This window comes from Thamnophis elegans, chromosome 11, assembly GCF_009769535.1.
Source record: "Thamnophis elegans isolate rThaEle1 chromosome 11, rThaEle1.pri, whole genome shotgun sequence".
Taxonomy (NCBI): Eukaryota; Metazoa; Chordata; class Lepidosauria; order Squamata; family Colubridae; genus Thamnophis; species Thamnophis elegans.
Genome location: NC_045551.1, coordinates 11,784,818 through 11,805,557, shown reverse-complemented (window position 1 = coordinate 11,805,557; position 20,740 = coordinate 11,784,818). Strand labels below are relative to the sequence as shown.

Genomic DNA, 20,740 nt, shown 5'->3' with positions numbered 1-20,740 from the left:
TCGACCACAAAAAGAGAAAATCGTATTTTATTTCAAGATCAAATTTCATGTAGATGGAATTTACCTGCTTGATAGGTTGGAGGCTCAAATGGGGGAGCTGTTCCTCGAGGATCTGGATAGAACACATCCGTTTGCTGAGCTGGGTACAACTGGGAGCCTCGGGGAACTATTTGGAGCTGCTTGCCTACTGAAATTGGAGGCAAGTCTGTAGGTCCTCGGGGGGGCCCTGGGTGGGAGCTCTTGGAAACGGGTTCCAGCCTAGATGAGACAAACACAAAGTTGCAGCAATTACAACTTAGTATAGGTATGGTTTTATTGTTGCTGTGTGCTCCCATTTACGTGTGGGAAACTTAGAAGGATTTCTCTCCCAAATATTGCTAACGGTGATTGATGATGACAAGCAGCAGTTTCCAATGACCTGAGAGAGGATTTCTAACAGCCCTACATCTTGGAAATGACCTTAGGATCACCTGATTCCAAGCACATGCTCTTCTGTTGTATTTTGCCATTAATTTAAGCATCCCACCCTTACGTTCCTCACTGCAGGAAACCCCATGCACTTTTTCTAATATCAGATGGTTTTTATAATGCCACTTCATTTTTATTTATTTGATTATGTCCCACCTTTATTACTTTTACAAATAATGTGGCAAACATATCCAACACATCTTTCTCCTCCTATTTACCCACAAAAACAACCGTGTGTGGAGGATTGGCCCGAGAAGAACTGGTTCAAGGTCACGCTGCTGGCTTTCATGGCTAAGGCAGGATTTGAACTCATGACTTCTTGCTTTCTAGCCTGGCTCCTTAACTATTACAGCAACAACCTTACAAAGATTACAATTTGTTTTCTTATCCAATGTAAGCAGAAATCTCAATAGTGGCACCGCTTGAGCGTGACCAGGTTTAGAAACTAAGGAAGGCTGGCACAGTCAAATTTTGGATGGAAGATTTCAAAGAAATATTACAGTGGTTGGTCAAACTGGGAAGTTTTAAAACAGTATTTTGGAAGAAAACCATTGCAAATTACTTCCACATTATTAGCAGTATATGAACATGAACCAAATTCAAGTTTAGGGAGTTTTTATATGTTGAATACAGGTTAATCTCCTAGGCCAGGGGTCTCCAACTTCTGGGCCATGGCCCACTACTGGGCTGTGAGCTCTTTGCAACCATGCTGTGGAAACAGCGAGTGAACATGTGCTCCATGTTCCATTTGCATGAGCGGTGCTCGTGTTTGCTGGCCCTAGCAGGGAATGATCCTCCCCCCCCTCTCCCCAGCGGTCCACAAAACTGGAAAAATTGGGGAACTCTGCCCTAGGCTTTGATTCTGAAAAAAATGACTTACAGATAGAAAAAGTTGTACATATTAAATTATATACAAGCTGCCTGTAAGAATCAGTGCAGAAGTATATACTCTGTATTTTGAGCACATACAATTTTGGCATGTGGAAGCATGTGTGGATTACTCTTCTGCAAGCTAATTTATATTGTCAAATTCTAAGAGATAAACAAAATAGAAGCATACAAATCAGGAGGTGATCCAGGAGCACTACTACTATGGTGGTCCATCTTCCCCGATTTCATGACCGAGTCGTAACTGGAGTCAGTTCCACGAGAGATAAGTTGTGTCACTGTACTGCCTGGTGAAACAATCCCATTTGGCAAGGTAGAGGGTTTCCTATTGGGTAAGTCCACTGTTGCTTCATCTGAGATAATAGCTGCTGCTGGCAGGCCCACTTCATTTAGTTGACCCAAGGAGGCACTCAAAGGTCTTCGAGGAACTAGACGTTTGTTCATCTTGCGAAATCTTCAAGAAAAAACATATGGTAATCAATCAACAAAACAAAAAGAATTGTTGCAGTTGCAACAGGATACATTTTAATTCAGGCCCAATATTTACAAATATTATAAATACATGTGGATTGCATACAACTAGATAATACAAGTAGCCCTTGAATGACTATGGTGATTGGGACTGGAATTTCTATTGCTATACAATGCGGTTGTAAAATATGGCATCACATGACTGCATCACTTAGCAACCAACCCAGCACTCCACGTTCCCATGATTAAATGAACTCCACCAGTTGTTAGCTGAGGACCCATCCCAAGTCAAGCCATTCTGAGTTTGATCCCTCCCAGTCCCAAGCTTTAGTTCTTCTAAGGTAAAGGATTGCCTCCTCCCAACATCCCTCTCCCCATCTGCATCTTTGGCTGCCCTACAACCTGCCTTGAGGGCAGCAATGGATGAGCCTCCCCCCCCCCCCCGGATGAGTCCCACCACTGTTGTATCATCTGCAAATTTAATAATAGTATTCCTGGCGTGAACGGGAATGCAGTCATGTACATAAAGAGTATAGAGTAAGGGACTCAACATGAAACCCTGTGGTGTACCAGTGTTAAAAATAAGGGCTGAGGAGATATGATGCAGAACTAAAATCTACAAAAAGCATCTTCACATAGCCTACCCCCATTCCAAATGAGTCAGAGCAGTGTGAAGAGTGATGTCTATAATATCCACTGTAGATCTATTTGTTCTGTATGCAAACTGGTGTTTATCAAATGTATGCGGAAGACCAGAAATGAAGTGCCGACAGACTAGTTTCTCAGAGCACTTCATGATGATAGGAGTGAGTGCCACTGGTCTGCAATCACTGAGGTTATTGATAAGGAACATTTTTTGGCAGCAACAATATAGATGATAGACAATGATGGGAAAAAAGCAATGAAAAACATTAAGTTCCAACATTAACATGGGTAAGATGAAGATGACTTTGTATGTTTCTGAAAGGACTGAGAGAGAGATGAATTACAAAAGACTAAAAGGATTAGAATGCTAGCAGGTGGGCAAGCAGCTAATTGATGCTTATCTCGGATCTTTAGTTCAGAATAAAAAAGAGTAATGTAACACAAAATTTCCCACATATCAACTGCACATCTTTTAATTCAGCCTTCAAGTATGGCCATATCACAACTTATTTGCAGTAATTGTTTCCTAATGATCTACTACCTCAGAGTTACCCAACCTTTCCAGCTTTGCGGACCAGTGGTGGTGGTGAGGGATGGTTCCATGCGACTGGCTAGTAAGTGTGTGTGCACAACTCCATTTGTGTGAGCAGCAGGCACATGTCCCACTTCTTGCGCACGTGGAGTGCACACACTTGCCTGTCACTTCTGAGCCCAGTTTCTAATGGATCACGGCCCAGTAGTGGGTTGCAGCCTAGGTATTTGGGGACCCCGCACTATGTCATTTTTTTTTACTGAGCTATTCACCAGGATTCCAAACTTATTTATTTATTTATTTAGTAGATTTATAGGCCGCCCAATCCCGGAGGACTCCGGGCGGACTTTTGGGTTATTAATTATTGCCCATTTTTTTCAATTGTATTACTTCTAAATAGGAAACTCTACGACAAATGAAGATGAAACACATCTTGAGATCTCATCTCATATATTTTTAAAATTATCAACAAATACAATCAGAATCATGTCATAAGATAAAACATTAAAAATAGAGATTGGAAATAAAATAAAATCACATGGTCACAAATTGTAAAACAGCAAAAATCCAAAACTGATCAAAGTAGGCAAGAAGATATTTTTCTTGTAGCTCCTTTTAAGGACTACACTTGCTCAAAAACATCTCTTCCCAACTCACATTTCTCTGATAAATTCATCCTCAAATGTAAAGATGCTGAATATTTCATTGCTCAGCCCAAGTGGAATAAATTAAGGATCCAGTCCTTGGCTTCCTGAATAGTCAGGGAAATGATTGAAGCCTGGGAAATGGGCCCCTTTCAGTAAACAGAGGAGTGCTGATTTACCGCCAGCTTATCAGGTTCTTAGGAGCTGAGGACTTGGAAGTACAAGAAATAGCCAACAACTTAATAACCGGCCATCAACACCCCAATCAACAACTAAAAAGTCACACACAACCAGTCATCACATAAATACTATGCCTAGAATAACCTAAAGCATACATTCTGATGAGACAGAAGTTCCCGGAGGATGGATTTCCAGCGTGAGTCCAAAAGCTCAGAAGACTAAAACTCTGGTCCTGATGACGGATCCAGATTGGATCCTGCAACATTATCTTGGGACATGTATATTTGCTTTCACTTGTGAAATAAATTCCTCTTTAATAATATTTTAATAATTAAAACAGAAGTTCAATTAAATATTTTTTTATAATTTCTTAAATATCTTCTAAAACTATACAACCATAGTATCTTGTATCTACAGGTAAATTTTAAAAATTTACTTTTTTTTGCTTATAATACCAGCAATTCCTAATTAGAATTTTAAAAAAATCACCAAGATTGATGCATCCAGATGAATATATTATTAATAAAATGCTACTGTATGACTTGCTGTTTCCCGGTTTTTGCTTGAATGATCAAAGGTTTTACTATTCTGATCCTCTGATGATGACTCAAATTGAACTGAATGATTCCAAATTTAAGCTCATATATAATATTTAAGGTAGAAGTAGAACAATGGCATGGAACTTACTTTTCTAGTTCTTCCTGTGAGTGTGCAAATGTGCAGCTGGCCCCACGGGGGCATTCTCTTCTCTGTTTCATATCTCGACACATATACGTCTTGTACTTGCTGTGCTGAGGTGGCTAAATTAGATAAAAGAACACAAAAGATTATTTGGAAAATAATTCTCCAAAATAAACAGAAAAAAAAACTCAAATATATAGAAAGATATTTTTGTTAAAAATGACATGAGTGACTGTGAGTGACTAGGTTTTATGACTGTAATTGTCATCAAAATAATAGCATATAGAAAATAAAATACCAGTTCTGTTCATATAAACATGCGCAAGATCATCCTTTATGTACTGATACAATAGATTATTTAAAAAAGAAAACTCAATCATATCATTTAATTTAATGAATATTGTGGATAGGGATAAGTAATAATATAGTACACTAACCTCATAGAAAACTAAGTAGTTGACTGAGCCTGGCTTCAAAGAATGCCTAAAATCTATTATCTCTTGTGGCAATTTGTTATCTTACATGCAATTTGAAAGAATAAACAACTGTTTTAGTTCAAAAAGGAGCCCTTGGTCTAGGTCGGGGTGTCAAACTCAAGGCGGGGCCAGCCTGGAAATATCAAAAGGACTGGCCCGCGCTGCCTCTGCTGGCCAAAACGGGCCATGTGTGGCCTCTGCGTGGCCTGTTTTGGCCGGCGGAGTGCTGCTGGAAGCCAAAAACGGGCCACAGAGTGCTGCTGAAGGACTGCATTGGACTGGATTACAATTATGTGGCCAAAAGTAAGTGCCTGATCTGGATAGAAAACAAGCAACATCCTATGTTAATACTACAGTTTAATGCCAGATTTTACATACTGTAGGTCCAATCTATACCATTTCTCTTTACTACCCTGGAAATTTACCTCTGCTGTTAGATCTTGTATTATCATGTTATTTATACTGTTGTATTTTTATTATTAGTTGAATTTATATATATATATATATATATATATATATATATATAAATGGCTCTGTGTGTGTATGTTCCAGCATAACTCTGGAATGCCTCGAGCAATTTCAACCAAACTTGGTACACTGACTTACTCTGGAGAAAAATACTGTGGGGGTAAGACACCCCTAGGTATTGTGTTCTGTTAAGATGCAGTCTGTTGTGCCTTTAAATGGCTTCTACTGTACTGCCGTAAAATGGCTTCTACTGTACAGCGCAGTGAAGTTGCCATGGTAATGGCTTCACAGTACTCCACAAGGGGGCTCCCTCTGGTAGGGGGAAAATCCAATGTTAGAAATTACGTTTGGTCCAGACATTTTCCCCCTATAAATAAATAACCGGGCAACGCCGGGTTATCAGCTAGTAATTAAAATACAATAGTATAAATAGCTTTACTGCTTGGAAAAGCAATTTAATATTAAACAATAGGGTATAAATTTATAAATAAAAAGTTTAGTGGAGTAATAAATGTTTGCCAGTAATATCTGGTAGAAGAGATAGGAAAATGGTTATAGTAAAGAACTGCGGAAAGAAGGGGAAAAATGCATCTTGAGCCTGTGTAAAACGCCCACCATGGCCATGCCCCTCCACTCCCCGGCCACCACCCCCTTTCATCCGAGATCAAACACAATCCTGATGCAGCCCTCAATGAAATCGAGTTTGACACCACTGATCTAGGTGCACTTTTCCCAAGCTCTGCACTATATACCAGCAGTCTCCAATCTTTCTTGTTTGGTGGACTGGCAGTGGTGGTGGTGGTGGTGAGGGAAGGGGATGGCTGCAGACTGGCAACAGAGTGGTTGCTATTTACGATACCTGTTGCTGATCTGCTCCTTTTTTGCTGTGATTCTGGATGTAATCAACCAGTCCATGTACCACAGTCCGTACAGCAACTAATCCATTCTCAAGCTGTTCCCACGTCGGCGGTGGAGCATCTACAGTGTTTAGAAGGGAAAAAAAAAAAACCTGAATTTTTCTCAGCAATGGGAAATTTTATGGAACAAAAAAATCTTTCATCATAAAAACCATTCCATTTTTTTTTATGACATGGAAAATATACGACATTTACAAGGATGTAATGATACACAAGAATTAAAATTTAATTTTGAAAAGCAAATTAGTTTCTTTCATGACAGGAACAGGATCCTCTGGCCATTTATTTAGTTCTTTCTTTTTCAAAATAAACTTAGTTGGTTTTACATGGTGATTTATGTTAGAGGTTTTTGTTATATTTCTGCACTGGGCTTTTCCGGCAAGAATACAATACATACCGTATTTTTTGGAGTATAAGACGCACCAAGATTTTGAAGAGGCAATTTTTTAAAAAAAGTAAGTAGGTAGAGGGATAGAGAGGAAGAGAAAGAAAGAGAAGTACAGTAGGTAGGTAGGTAGAGAGAGAGTAGTTAGGTAGGTAGATAAAGGGATAGAGAGAGAGAGAAATAGAGAGAGAGAAATACAATAGGGAGGGAGGGAGGGAGTAGGTAGATAGAGGGATAGAGAGAGAGGAAGAGAGAGAAATACAGTAGAAAAATAGGGAGAGAGAGTATGTAGGGAGAGGGATAGAGAGAGAGATAAATACAGTAGGTAGGTAGGGAGAGAGAGTGTGTGTAGGTAAGTAGGTAGGTAGAGGGATAGAGACAGAGAAATAGAGAGAGAGAAAAATACAGTAGATAGGTAGGGAGATAGAGGGATAGAGAGAGAGAGAAATACAATAGATAGGTAGGTAGAGAGAGAGAGAGAGAGTGGGTAGGTAGGTATTTCTGCCCTTCCCAGCCCCTAGGAGCTCTCTGAAAGCCTTCATAAGGCTTTTTGGTGAAGGGGCGGGGCTTTGGAGGCAAAAAAATGCTGTATTCGATGTATAAGATGCAGCCAGATTTTCAGCCTCTTTTTTGAGGAAAAAAGGTGCATCTTATACTTCGAAAAATACGGTACATAAAACAATAAAATAAATATATCATAAAATAACGAGCTTTGAAATTGTCATGAGATTTTTGCTGTCCTAAAATTATGTTTATGTAATTTTTGAAGTTACAGTATCACCTTCAGGGAATGGAAATTTTATGTAAAACAGAATGTGCAGTCAGCACTAAATTTTGATTTATACATAGATCTCTAAAAATTGTAGTCTACATACATGAAAAATTTGGAACTGCTGCTCAAAAAATATAGTTTCATAAAATTGATGAAACTGGCACAGAAGTTTATGACCTAATAAATATATTAGTCTTAAGATAATATAAAAACTGTTGTCTGCCTGCCCATCTACCCATCCAAATTTACCTGGACTGGGATCAATATTTGCAAGAAGTTCAAGATGGGGTCGAAGCCGGGTCAAATTAGCTGGATCACCAGTCCTCTGGAGAGCAATTGTTAATTCCTGAACACTCTGTGCAAAAGAAGCTGGGGTCTGCAACTTAACACATTCACATATTAATCATTAGAAAAACTTTCTGTCCACATGAACACCCCAATCAAACCCCATGGGAAAATACATGTTAACATTATCTTAATTATTTGTCACTTGATATAAAGCACTTTGTCTTCCAAAATTTGGGGTCTTCTCCAGAAATAATGCACTAATTCCTAATAATGATAGAAAAGAGTATACAAAGACACTAAAATGAGTTCTCAATCAAGAAAAAATGCTATTGTAAGATGACAAAAGTGAAAACATGATTAACTTCTGGTATCTTTTGCACTCATCCTTCCATTTAAACAATATCATTATTAGTTACGTATAAACAAAGATGTAGTTTCTTTTGCACCGCATACACGAGTTCCCTCATAGGCTCTGGGTCTCTCAATAGGCTCTATTTACTTAGTCACAGGAGTAAATGCATATTAAAGTGGATGAAAACTTCCACATTCTGAGTATCAAATCCTGAAAAACCAATTAAGATTTGCTTTATTTTATCAGGATTAAATTCTGCACGGAAAAAATAGCATGCAGAAAACTCTTGAATTTTATTTATTAAAATTAATCCATAGTTTCATAATACAGTAACAGGGAAAAACTGCAGTACTTTCCCCAAAGTTGGACTGTAAGAGACTGCTTCCACATTATGCTCTCATACAAGCCCAGGCCTCCAAAGTCATAGACTAAAGCTAAAAATTACTCCTGAAATTGTATTATGCTGCCAAATCATTTTAAGTACTTGCCTCATGCAGCTTTATATAAGTGCTCTTTAGCATTTTTTTTCAAATATAAGTACCTTCCAAAGTAGTACTTAGAGCAACAATCAATCTTAGCTCTAACTTAAGAAATGATATAGGGTTGTTTTTATTTTTATTCAATGAGTTAATAACATTCAGGAACATTATTACTACTAGAAATAAATGCATTTTATATTTGTTCCTATATAAAACCGTCTCAAAGAGATTTACAAAATATAAAATATACAATAAAATAATAAAACAGTTTTAAAGTAAATAATAATTTTAAATGTTCAGTTGACTGAGCTTCATGTTTAATGATAATAATAATAATAATAATAATAATAATAATAATGGTGATGATGATGATTTCATTGTCATTGGGGCACTTGGCACCATGTCCAACAATTTTACAAGATACATCAACAAATTGCAGCTTCCTGCAATAACACCAGCAGAACTCCAAAAACTGTGCTACTCAAACATCTTATATTTTAAGAAGGTACTTGGTTAATACCTAGGACACTGGCAGCAAACAGTATCAACCATTAGCACCAGTCACTGGTATTTGTAATGCATTTTTGAATGTTCAGTTGGCTGAGTTTCATGTTCAATGAATAAATTATATAATAATAGAAATAAAAAGCATTCATCTGGAATTCACAGAAAATTCCAAGTATGAAAATAGGTTAAAAACATACTATTTTAGGTTATAATAGCAATAACACTGAGACATACACAGTTTTACAGTGCTTTTACAGCCCTCCCTAAGGCATATTGCCCCCAACAATCTGTGTCCTCATTTTACTGATCTCGGAAGGATGGAAAGCTGAGTTAACCTTGAGCCTGGTGAGATTCGAACCACCAAATTACAGGCAACTGGAGATCAGCAGAAGTAGCCTGCAGTACTGCATTCTAACCACTGCACCACCACGGCTCACAATAGGCCCTAGGTCTAAAATGGTGAAAGAGGTTCCCAGGTATTTTGGATCAAAGCTAAATTCTACAAGGAGGATACTCCATTCCCACTACAGGTAGTTCTCAACTTACAACCACAATTGAGCCCCAAATTTCTATTGCTAAGCAAGACAGTTGTTAAGTGAGTTTTAGCCCATTTTACGATCTTTCTTGCCAAGTGGTTAAATGAATCACTGCAGTTGTTAAGTTAGTAACATGGTTTTTGAATGAATCTGGCATTCCCAATGACTTAGCTTGATAAAAGGTCACAAAAGGTTGAACACATGACCCTGGGACACTGCAACCCTCACAAATAAATACATGCCAGTTGTCAAGTGCAGGAATTTTGATCATGTAAGCATTGGTATGCTGTAACACCAGTAAGTGTGAAAAAGAATCATAAATCACTTTTTTCAGTGGTGGTTCAGTCATTAAATGAATGGTTGTAAGTTAAGGGCTACCTGTACAAAATTGGAATAAAAAAAATTAATTGGTGCATTTCACACATAAATATGAATTTCTCTTCACAATTTTATCAGCATTTTAAAAATTGACTTGAGAAACAAAAGGGTAATAATTTTAAAGAGATACTACCTTGTCAATAATGGACTGCATATGGGATTTGTGAGACTGGTCTCCATATAGCAATGAAGACCACTGATCTGGAGCTATCCGCAAACCAGCCTCCATGGCAATTTGTACAATTTGGGAATCATGTTCTCGTCTCAGAGCTTCATATGTTCTGAATTCTTCCTTCAGCTGCATTAGGGAGGAATCCTCATCACGTTTAGTCACCTGGTGGAGGCAAAACTATTAAAGTAAGATAAAGTGTGCCTAATCAAGTTTCTCTCTTGCAAATGATAATTCTGTGGAACTTGTTGCATCATGCCATTTGTGCAAAAGAAGTACACACACACACACACACACAAACACACTTTAAGAATGGACATAACTACCAGATAAAGAAGATTCACAAGTACTTAAGTTCTTTTGTACCTTGAAACAGGAGGCTCTGTAAAGAAGCTGGACAACATGCCCAATGCTGGTTTTAGAAGCCTGAGGAAATCGTGGCTCCAACCTCTGTACCACAAAGAGAACCAAGACTTTTCGAGATAAAGCAGATCCATCTTCTAAAGCTAAAAGAACTAACTTCAGGGCTTCCTCCTGCATCGCTGGAAAATCAAGAGGACGATCACAGGATTAATATAGGATTTTTATAAAGATATTACAAATTCTACGAATTAGCAACTATATTAGGAGTGATAGAAATCTCCAGGTTACATCAGGATCATGCTAGAAAATATGTCATTCCCCTAGAGCATAATTTACTTGCATTAGAAGGAACCAGACAATTTTCACTTTCATATCAATTACTAGTCTGTTTATGACATGGTTTTAAAAATAGGAATGACTGAGTGCTAAGACAAACCTACAAAAAAAATGCTAAAAACCCCAAGTATATTCTTTACTGGAAAACGTTCATCATAGGATTAATTATGCCACTGAATATTTCAATCCAATATATATTGCGCAATATTTAATACAGGCAGTCGACTTATAACTATTCATTTAATGACTGTTAGTAATTTTGCTGAGTCACAATAGAACTGAAAAAAGTGACATGACCAATTCTCACACTTACAGCATCCCCAGTCATGTGATCAAATTGTGGGTGCTTGGCAACTGGCATGTATTTATGATGGTGGCATTGTCCTGGGGCAGTGATGGTGAACCTTTTTTGGCTCGCATGCCAAAAGCGGGGGGAGCGCAGGGGGGTTGTGCGCGGGTATTCCACATCCATAATGCAGACGACCCCAGTGCACATGCATGCACAATCAGCGCTTCCCCCCATTTTTGGCATGCTTTTTTCACCCTCCCTATGCTCCAGAGGCTTTATAGGAGCCTGGGGAGAGCGAAAACAGCCTCCCCTCGGGGGCTTCAGGAGTTTCCCTGAAGCCTCCGGAGCGCGAAAAACTGGCCCTACGGGCAAACCAGAAGTTCAGCAACGGACTTCCCCTTTGCTCGTAACACTGGTTTTAGTCCTCCGGAGTCTTCAGGGGCCTTAAGGCAGCTTCCCTGAAGGCTCTAGAGGGTACAAAACAACCGTATGAACAAACCAGAAGTGGGTTCTGGTTTGTCCGTAGGGCCGTGTTTGGTCCTCCATAGCGTTCATGGGCCTTCAGGAGACTTCCCTGAAGGCTCTGGAGGGCAAAAAACAACCCTACAAGCAAACCGGAAGTGACTTCCTGTTTGTCCCTAGGATCATTTTTCATCCTCTGGAGCCTTCAGGAGGCTTCCCTGAAGCCTCTGGAGGGCTAAAACCAGCCCTAGGAGCAAACGGAAGGCTCCTGAACGCTCCGGAGGGCTAAAACCAACCCTATAAGCAAACCGGAAGTACATTCCCGAACTTCTGGTTTGCCCGTAGAACCAGTTTTTCGCGTCTCCAGAGGGCGAAAAATGGCCTCAAATGAAGGCCGAAGTCAGCTGGCCAGGGCGCACATGCTTTGCGTGCCCTGACAAATGACTCCGCATGCCACCTGTGCCATGCGTGTCATAGGTTCACCATCACGGTCCTGGGGTCTTGAGATTATCATTTGCAACTTTCCTAGGGAGCTTCTGACAAGCAAAATCAATGGGGGAAGCCAGATTTGCTTAACAACCGCATGATTCACTTAAAAACTGCAGTGATCGCTTAACAGCTACGGCAAAACAGTCATAAAATAGGGCACAACTGACTCAAAAACTGCCTTGCTTAGCAGTGGAATTTTGGGAACAATTGTAAGTTGAGGATTCCTTGTAATGAATGAATAAATCAGTGTAAGCAGTTGATCGTGTTACTCCTTGCAACTAAGAAGTGGGCCTTGAGTGCTACTTTGTGTTCCCTAATTGCTGGATGGGCATTTTGAAATTGAAGTTCACGTGTCTGAAGGATACCCAAGCTAGGGAAGGGTGCTAGGAGAGTTTTAGGTAACAACTAACTCCAAAAATTCAAATGCTGAATTTTTATAACTAAAATAGTGGAAACTTATTAAATATTACTTTATATTTTTCTTGAATGAACTTTTGTTAGTTTATATTTCAGAGACTTTTTCCTTGATTACTTTATCTGGTACTGCTCAGCCTGCACTGAACAATTTAAACAATTTAATAAAACACCATCCTACTGTATCGCAGAACATTTAGTAAGACTTTAGTAAAACCTGTCAAATCTGTGCAATGTACAGTAGAAATGAACCACACTATCATTAAAAAGAAATTGGTTTTTTAAATGCTTTCAATTGTTCAAATATAAAAAAAATATGTAAAGCATTTTTGCTCATATCACAGCTGATCTTCTCACCGATAGGAAAACCATTTTCCCTGCTACATACCTGGTCCAAGGAACTGACAGCCTCTAGCCCTCACTGCAGCCCAAAGATTTGAAGATAATTGCTGGGGGTTCTGGTGCTGAAGAATAAGCTCAGTAACAGTTCTTTCACCCAGAGATCGTGCTGCGCGCATAGCTCGGATCCGCCCTTCTTCTTCCACCAGCTGGCAATGGACTAATGTCACAAGCTTCCTTTGCATGGGTCGACTAAGCACACTCTGAGTTGTGCTGTTCAATCCTACACCTTTATGAAGAGAAAAATGTTATTTTTCTGAATTTCTTAAGGGCAATGCAAAAGTTGTATACAATTTATTTGAATTTGAATTTACTTTATTTGTATGCCGCCCTTTTCCCTGAAGGGACTCAGGGCGGCTCACAATTCAAGGGAGAGGAAAACAACAAAATTACAAAATATAAAGACATACACAGTTAAGAAACACAACAATCATACCATTCGGAGTGGGGCTGCAAGTCTTTAGTCCCAGGCCTGTCGGAACAGCCAGGTTTTAAGGGCTATGCGGAAGGCCTGGAGGGTGGTGAGGGTACGAATCTCCACAGGGAGTTCGTTCCACAGGGTCGGAGCAGCCACAGAGAAGGCCCTCCTCCGGGTAGTCGCCAATCGACATTGGGCGGCTGATGGAATTCGGAGGAGGCTGGTCTGTGGGATCTTATTGGTCTAGTGGAGGTAATTGGCAGTAGGCGGTCTCTCAAGTTTGGGGCTAATTATTCAAATTGTTATTTGAATAATTAGCCTAATTGTCCAAACATTTTATCTATACATTATTATTCTTCAGAATTTCTTCAAGGCACAATTTCTTCTGCCTTGAAATTTTGTTCATGTTCAAATTAACTGCTGTGAAACAATAACACCATTCGTTCCAATTGGAAGTGAACTGGTTCACTGGTTAGGACACCAAGTGTCATAAGTTCCACGTAATCATACCATAAAGGCTGAAGGGAAGTGGGAAGGAAAGAAAACATGACGGGGTTTGTTTGTTTTTAACATTTTTTTCAAAATTATTTGCTTTGGCACTTGTTTTCTTAATTGGATATTCTTCACACATGTTGTCATGACTAAAACATGGCAGAAGGATGACAAGCATGATTCACCTCTTGCACTGCTGAGCGGTTTAAGGTATAAGGCTAGCTCTTCCACACATTTCCTGGCTTCCTCATAATGTTTAGTATCTTCAGCACCACTGCGTAGATTTATTGGTTGCTGTTCTGGCATCTGTAGAAAACATAAGAATATAACAAATATGTTAAGAAATGGCTAGTTCTATGTTTTTATTTCTCCCATCTTTGTCTACAAAACTTCTGCACAGTTCCACACTTTTCATTAATTGTCTACTCCTGTCTTGAAGAAGACAAAGCAGTTATTGTTACAAAAAGAAAAAAAGTATGTGATTCCATACTATTTTATACACAAATATATTCAAGCTTGTTTTCAAAACTACAAAACAAGCTTGCATCCCCAACAGTAATTGGTTAATGGTGTACAATTTAAGCAAGCTTTTTTCATATAGGTTTCACACTATCCATAGTTTAACGTAGTAAAACTATTAATTGATTGCCTAGGCACCCTACAATGAAACTTGGGGACTTTAAGAAACTCTTTCCTTAGCCAATGATGATTTATATACTTGAAAATGTTATGGTTTGTTACATTTGTTCATTTCATTATTTACTTTTTCTGAGATTTATTTAAAAATACAGTTGCTTATTTGATGAAAAAAGATGTCAACTAGTTAAAAGAAAGAAATCTAAAGCAGGAGACTAAGGAAGCATTCCCTTACTTGAGCACCCACAAGCTGCAGCAAAGCTGAATTCACAGGAAGATGTTCTATGTCTGTATTGATAGTGGTCTGATCGAAAGGACATGCTTTCCGATGGAGCTTGTTCAGGCACATCTTGCAGACTGTGTGGCCACAACCTAGACTGATGGGTTTCCGGATCGTTTCGTCGAATGTTTGTGTGCAAATAGGGCAGGAGAGAAAATCCGTCCATTGTGGAGCTTGTACAGGCATTGCTTCAAGAGTTACTTCACAAGACAAAATCTAAAGCAGATTCCACTGGAATCAAATTTATTTTGAAAAAAAAACCTGTTTTTAAATAGTTTCTGTAAGTACAGACAGTCAGCACATAGTGTGAAATATAACCTAAAAAGTAAACACAAAATAAAATAAAATTAGCTGATGGAGATTTTATGAGAAATATTACTGAAAAACAATTCATCTATTTCATACGTAAGACAGAATAAACATGATACAGTGACTTCCATTGCTTTCTCATGATTAATCAAAAAAACCTCTTTGCTGAACCAACTATTATGAGTACTTTATATTGCTCAATCTTTTTACAAGAAAACTATCCTATTAGCTTTTTTAAAAGTTGTCACCCTGACCCTTATTAAACCACACTAAAGTGTATGCAAACTACATGTTATGTCAGATAATGATTTATTTTTTAATAAAATTTTTGTTTGAGGAAAAATATTCATGATCAGTCCTTGAAGTTATAGCTGCTGTGGTTTCCCTTTGGTCACATTATCAACATTTGGGTGTTTGACAGCCCACCCTCATTTATGGCCACAGAGGTCCCTTCAATTCCTCACACCCACTTCTCTCCCCCCCCCCCCCGGCATCTCTGCCCTGTCTCCCTGTACTCTGCAACCTCCAACTGACTTTGGCTGACTTCTTCCACCCAGTGCTGACTAGATGTGCCTGATCTGGTCCTTTGGAAAGCAGCTGTGCAAGGCCTTCTTCCTGATGTCTCATGTGGCTAGTAACTGCTTCCCAAATGAGTTGTTGGTCCCAAACAAGAATGACCCGTAATATAATGTATGCAAGTTGCAGAATTCACATTTTTCAGTGTACAATTTAGTAATAAAATTTCATTTTTAAAGTGCATCAACAATACACAGAAAGTGGTACATTCATTCTAATAAACAATGCAATTATGTTGGAACTAAATAATAAATCACTTAAAATGAATTTCTTAGTCATTAATTAATAAATGACATTGTCACCCTTTTTATATTTCAAAAACAGTCTTTGAAAATTACATTTATGTATTCTTCATTTAATGCTTTGGGTTCTTTAAATTTCTCAATGTTATCTCATGTAACCTCAGATTTTTTGACCATCTTCGTCTACATATATTCAACCTTTTTTCATATATTTATTTTATGTACTATATGATCAAACCATGTCAATATACCGTACTTCTTTCATGCTGTCACTCACTTTTGTTTTCAGTCTGTATTCATTTAGTCCACATTCATTCTTGGTTCTATAACTTATTTTACTACACAAACCCTACCCTGCTGCACTCAATTCCCCCCCTCCCAATACAGGTAGTCCTATTGGGACCAGAATTTCCTTGCCTAAGTGATGCAGTCGTAAAGCACACAATGTCATCTGACTGCATTATTTTGTGACAGTAATTGCAGTAATTCCAGTTGCTTGTCATAACTCCACATACAAGGGGCTTTAAGTAGAGAGTCCTAGGTTAGAAGCATCAAATCGCTTTTTCATTAGACGTATTCTATAATTTTCTAACCGATATAATTGTTTCCAAAGATAGTAGTTTTAGTATATATAGATCTTAATACTATCCAACCAGCCAAAAGTGATATATGCGCATATTGCAAAGTTGCACAAATTGGAAAATTAACAACAATTGCTGGCTTCCAGTATGCAATAACTGACAATAGGTAAATGTAATGATGTAGTTCCAGATCTGGAAAAACAAATCTTTCTGCATTATGGTGGTTTCATTTTTGGTAAAAAATATTCTTAGAATCAAAGAATTCCATAGAAATTTTCTAAACAAAGAATTTATTTTCTGAAAATATTTTCCAGATCCAGTATATAAATTAGAATTCATCTCAGAATGTAAATTAATCTGGGAGTAATATTCATTTCGAGGGGGTTACCTTTCCCCAAATGTTTAATGACTCCCATCTATCTATATCTGAAGAAACTGCTCTATTTTATTTATATTACAGTATATTTTTGAGAAATATTCATTGATATATACATACCTAAATATTTAATTGATTTGATTCAAAACAAAATTAATATTAATGGATGGGTAATCGATTTTCACCTATTGGCATCAATTCTGATTTGGATTAGAATATCCTACTATTTTGCTAATAGCATCTATCTTCTGCATCAACACCATGTGAAGTTTAGAAATAAACAAAAGAATAACATTAAACAAAACCAATCTGTTCAACTGAGTTATGTACTTCTCTTAAGACCTCTCTATGTTGTCTAATAACACAGCCCAAATCGTCCACTCAGATATTAAAAAGCAAGAGTGAAAGTGGATATTCTTGTCTTGTTCTTCTAACTAGTAAAAAGTAGATAAACCACTCCACACAACATATCACACAACACTGCTAAACATATGTCTATCACATTCAGAATATGACATCATCTTATCCTGTATACTTTTCTCTATGTACATAGAAATGAAAACTATCTACAAATCCATTCATTTATCTCAAAACATTGAAATCTTTTTTGTACATAAATGCTCAGTTATCATTCTCATTCTTCAAAAAGACCAATCACATTTTTGGATCTTGTAATGTTTTATATAACTGTCATGTTGCTAACATTTTCTCCCTAAATCACAATCATAGAGAATGTTTGTCCAGAAAAACTCATACAGTATGTGGTTCTTTCATTATCATATATATAAATAATTGGGTTAATGACTACCACATAGTCATATAGCATAAGAGCTGTGTTGGTGCATGGTTAGAGTGCAGTACTGCAGGCTACTTCTGCTGCCTGCCTGCAATTTGGCAGTTCAAAGGTGCGTAAAATGAGGACAGCATACTGGGGGCAAAATACTGACTCTGCAAGCTGCTTAGAGAGGGCTGTAAAGCAACTGTTAAAGAGGTATATATGTCTAAATGCTATTGCTATATGTGGTGCCAGCTTTGATGATAAAATATGTTTCTTTTTTGCAGAGTTCTGTGCATAATGCATACAATTAGAAGGAATAAGATTTTTTTTCATTTCAGGTTGATTAGTAGAACAAACCAAGTAGAAGGGGAAGACAAATAAGAGGAAAATCTTACAAATTACTAAAGAAAATGTACTTTGCAAAAGTACTCCAAATTTGTTTGCTATATCTATTATTTCCTTTGTTAATTTGTCATAAAAAATTGAAACAATAGAAAAAGTAATTCAATCTATTTATCATAATATTTATATCTTAAGATCCTATGCAAATACACTATGCTATTCCCAAATGTAGAAATCATGCAGCAATATAATCACATTCTGGCTTCTTAATGGGTTATTGTGACTGCTTATCAATGTGTCATGGCCAACCTATTTCTATCTGGGAATACAGATGTATGAACAATGAGCTAATTCTTCAGGAAAATACAGCCCCGTCCATATCAAAATCTATACTTTATGTTTCACAAGATTCTGAAGATTGAGCTTTTTCAGAGAGCCTTCCCTGAATTTGAGCTTTTGCTGCCATCTTTTATTTTCTATTTTGGTAATGTTGCATTTACAATTTTTATATAAGTTTGTTTTATATTGTATTTTTATGTGAGCTGCCAAGAGTAATTTTTGTGGTGGTTGAATAAATACAACTTCTGACCAAGAGAACTTAAGTCTCATTTCATCATTCCTCATCTGGACTCTAGTTACTGAATGACAGCATCAATAGTTCCCTCAGAGTAGACAAATGGTATGAATGAATGTTATGAATCACCTCCTCTGTTAATTGAATGTACCAGTTAGAATAAGAACAAGTTCAACATCTGCGGAGCAAACATCAAGTCCTCAACATTTAAGGCTTGTTAAGCACCTTTTCCATTTTTTCGCAATCTCTGCTTTGTTTCTCCAGCCCACTGCACGATTTGTGGAAGGGAATTTCTGTCCTGGGCTAGAATAACAAAATTGGGACCCCAAAGATTTGAGCTTCATTTTTACAGCCTGAAGAAGGATTTCCGCTTCCACCTGCCCCACACATGGGAAGGGAAATCCTTCAGCAGGCTGTAGCAGCTTGCAAGCTTCCTGGCTGACTTTCTTGGGCAGCAGGCAGAGACAGTTGGTCTTACCTGAACTGTGATTTTAGGAGTTTGCAGGGATGGTCCAGTAATGAGTTATTGTTATGTCCCATTGGCCTCGAGACTGAGTTAAAAGTTGAAGCCATGCCACTGTGCTCCTTCTTTCTGGCTCCAGTTTCAACGATGCATACACTCCAGGGGCACCTGAAAACAAGTCAGAAGGGAGACTCCTCCACGCACCTATCCCTGCCTACAGACCATTATCGGGAGGGACCTGGACCATCCTGCAAAACTCCTAAAATCACAGTTCAGGTAAGACCAATTGTCATTTTCCGGAGTAGTTTGCAGGATGGTCCATCCGGTACCGGTAACCCTTTTGCTTCATACGCCAGAGCGATCGGCAGCCTGATCCAACAACTAATGGTAGAAGATGTGACTCTCTTTCCTAGTGTGGACGATTGAAAAGAGATAAATAACGCTTCTGACCTCCTGAACTCCGCCGTGTGCTTCAGGTAAATGTGTAAGGCACGTTTGACATCCAAGCGATGCCACCTATGTTCTCTATCTCTGACAGGATCAGGGCAAAAATCCGGAAGGACAACCTCCTGCGTGCGGTGGAACAGAGAATTTATCTTAGGCAAGAACACCGGGTCCAGACGAAACACGACCCTGTTGTTATGAAGAATGCACAGATCCTCCCTGGAGAACAATGTCTCCACTTTGGAAACGTGCCTTGCCAATGTGACTGCCACCAAGAACATAACCTTCAAGGTAAGTATAAGTAGTTTCAGACTAACTGTTCTCAATGGTTCTGCCATCAGGGACTGAGGTACCGTGGGAACATTTCAAGTAGGAAACCTGTGAATAACTGGCGGCCGCAGGTTCGCGGCCCCCTTGAGGAACCTCTTAACTACCGGAAGCTGGGATAAGCTAGTGAACCTTTACCTGCAATCATCGTGGAGAGAGCCACTATCTGTCTCTTCACTGTGCCATGAGATAGACCCTTGTCCAAGCCATCTTGGAGGAAGTCCAAGACTTGTGGCACCGCTGCCCTTCCAGGTTTTATATGGGAAGACCAACACCAAGCCATGAAGGTGGCCCATGTGGAATTGTACATTCTGGTCATCAACTACTGTCTCGAAGCCTCAATAGTCATGATCACCCGTTGAGAAAGATGAGTGTCCCTTAGACGCTCCCGCTCAATCTCCACACGGTCAATTGAAGCCATTGTGGCTCTGGATGGATCAGTGCCCCCTGTCATAACTCTACCTCCCCCCCTCGGGATCCTCCACAGTTGACCTACTGATAGGCACATTAAGTCCGCAAACCAACCCACTCCTGGGCCAGTGCAGTGCCCCCAGAATGACCTCTGCCTGTTCCTTGACTACCTTCTGAATGACCCTGGGAATGGAGAGGAGTGCTATGGGAACACAATGATCCCTGTGAATCTGCTTAACTAACTTCACCAAACTGGACCTACAATCAGGGGAGAAAAAATCATGCCCCTACGGGAGTCTATCACTGCCCCTAAATGGAGGATCCGAGTGGTCGAAAGCAAACTACTCTTATCGAAGTTTACTGAAAACCCCAACTCCTGGATGTCTGCCCACCAACCGGATGTCTGCCCATGTCTGTTGTGACAACAACGCCTGAACGAGAATGTCGTCAGGTAGCATTGGATTCTAATCAGGACCTCCCTCAAGTAAGCGGCCACCACCGCC

At 38.8% G+C, this 20,740-nt stretch overlaps 1 protein-coding gene across 2 annotated transcripts in view; it reads right to left on the bottom strand.

Moving 5' to 3' along the window:
- Nucleotides 1–20,740, bottom strand: part of RC3H1 (ring finger and CCCH-type domains 1) — a 63,925-nt gene that overhangs the window by 20,205 nt on the left and 22,980 nt on the right. For both annotated transcript variants that reach the window (XM_032226081.1, XM_032226080.1), the window contains exons 2-11: nucleotides 14,770–15,132; nucleotides 14,084–14,204; nucleotides 12,978–13,217; nucleotides 10,603–10,778; nucleotides 10,201–10,401; nucleotides 7,777–7,909; nucleotides 6,313–6,431; nucleotides 4,516–4,628; nucleotides 1,529–1,810; nucleotides 65–258 (exon numbers count right to left, since the gene is read on the bottom strand). In XM_032226081.1, the coding sequence (XP_032081972.1) occupies nucleotides 65–258; nucleotides 1,529–1,810; nucleotides 4,516–4,628; nucleotides 6,313–6,431; nucleotides 7,777–7,909; nucleotides 10,201–10,401; nucleotides 10,603–10,778; nucleotides 12,978–13,217; nucleotides 14,084–14,204; nucleotides 14,770–15,000 (1,810 nt within the window). In that variant the 5' untranslated portion in view covers nucleotides 15,001–15,132. The remainder of the gene's footprint in view (nucleotides 1–64; nucleotides 259–1,528; nucleotides 1,811–4,515; nucleotides 4,629–6,312; nucleotides 6,432–7,776; nucleotides 7,910–10,200; nucleotides 10,402–10,602; nucleotides 10,779–12,977; nucleotides 13,218–14,083; nucleotides 14,205–14,769; nucleotides 15,133–20,740) is intronic.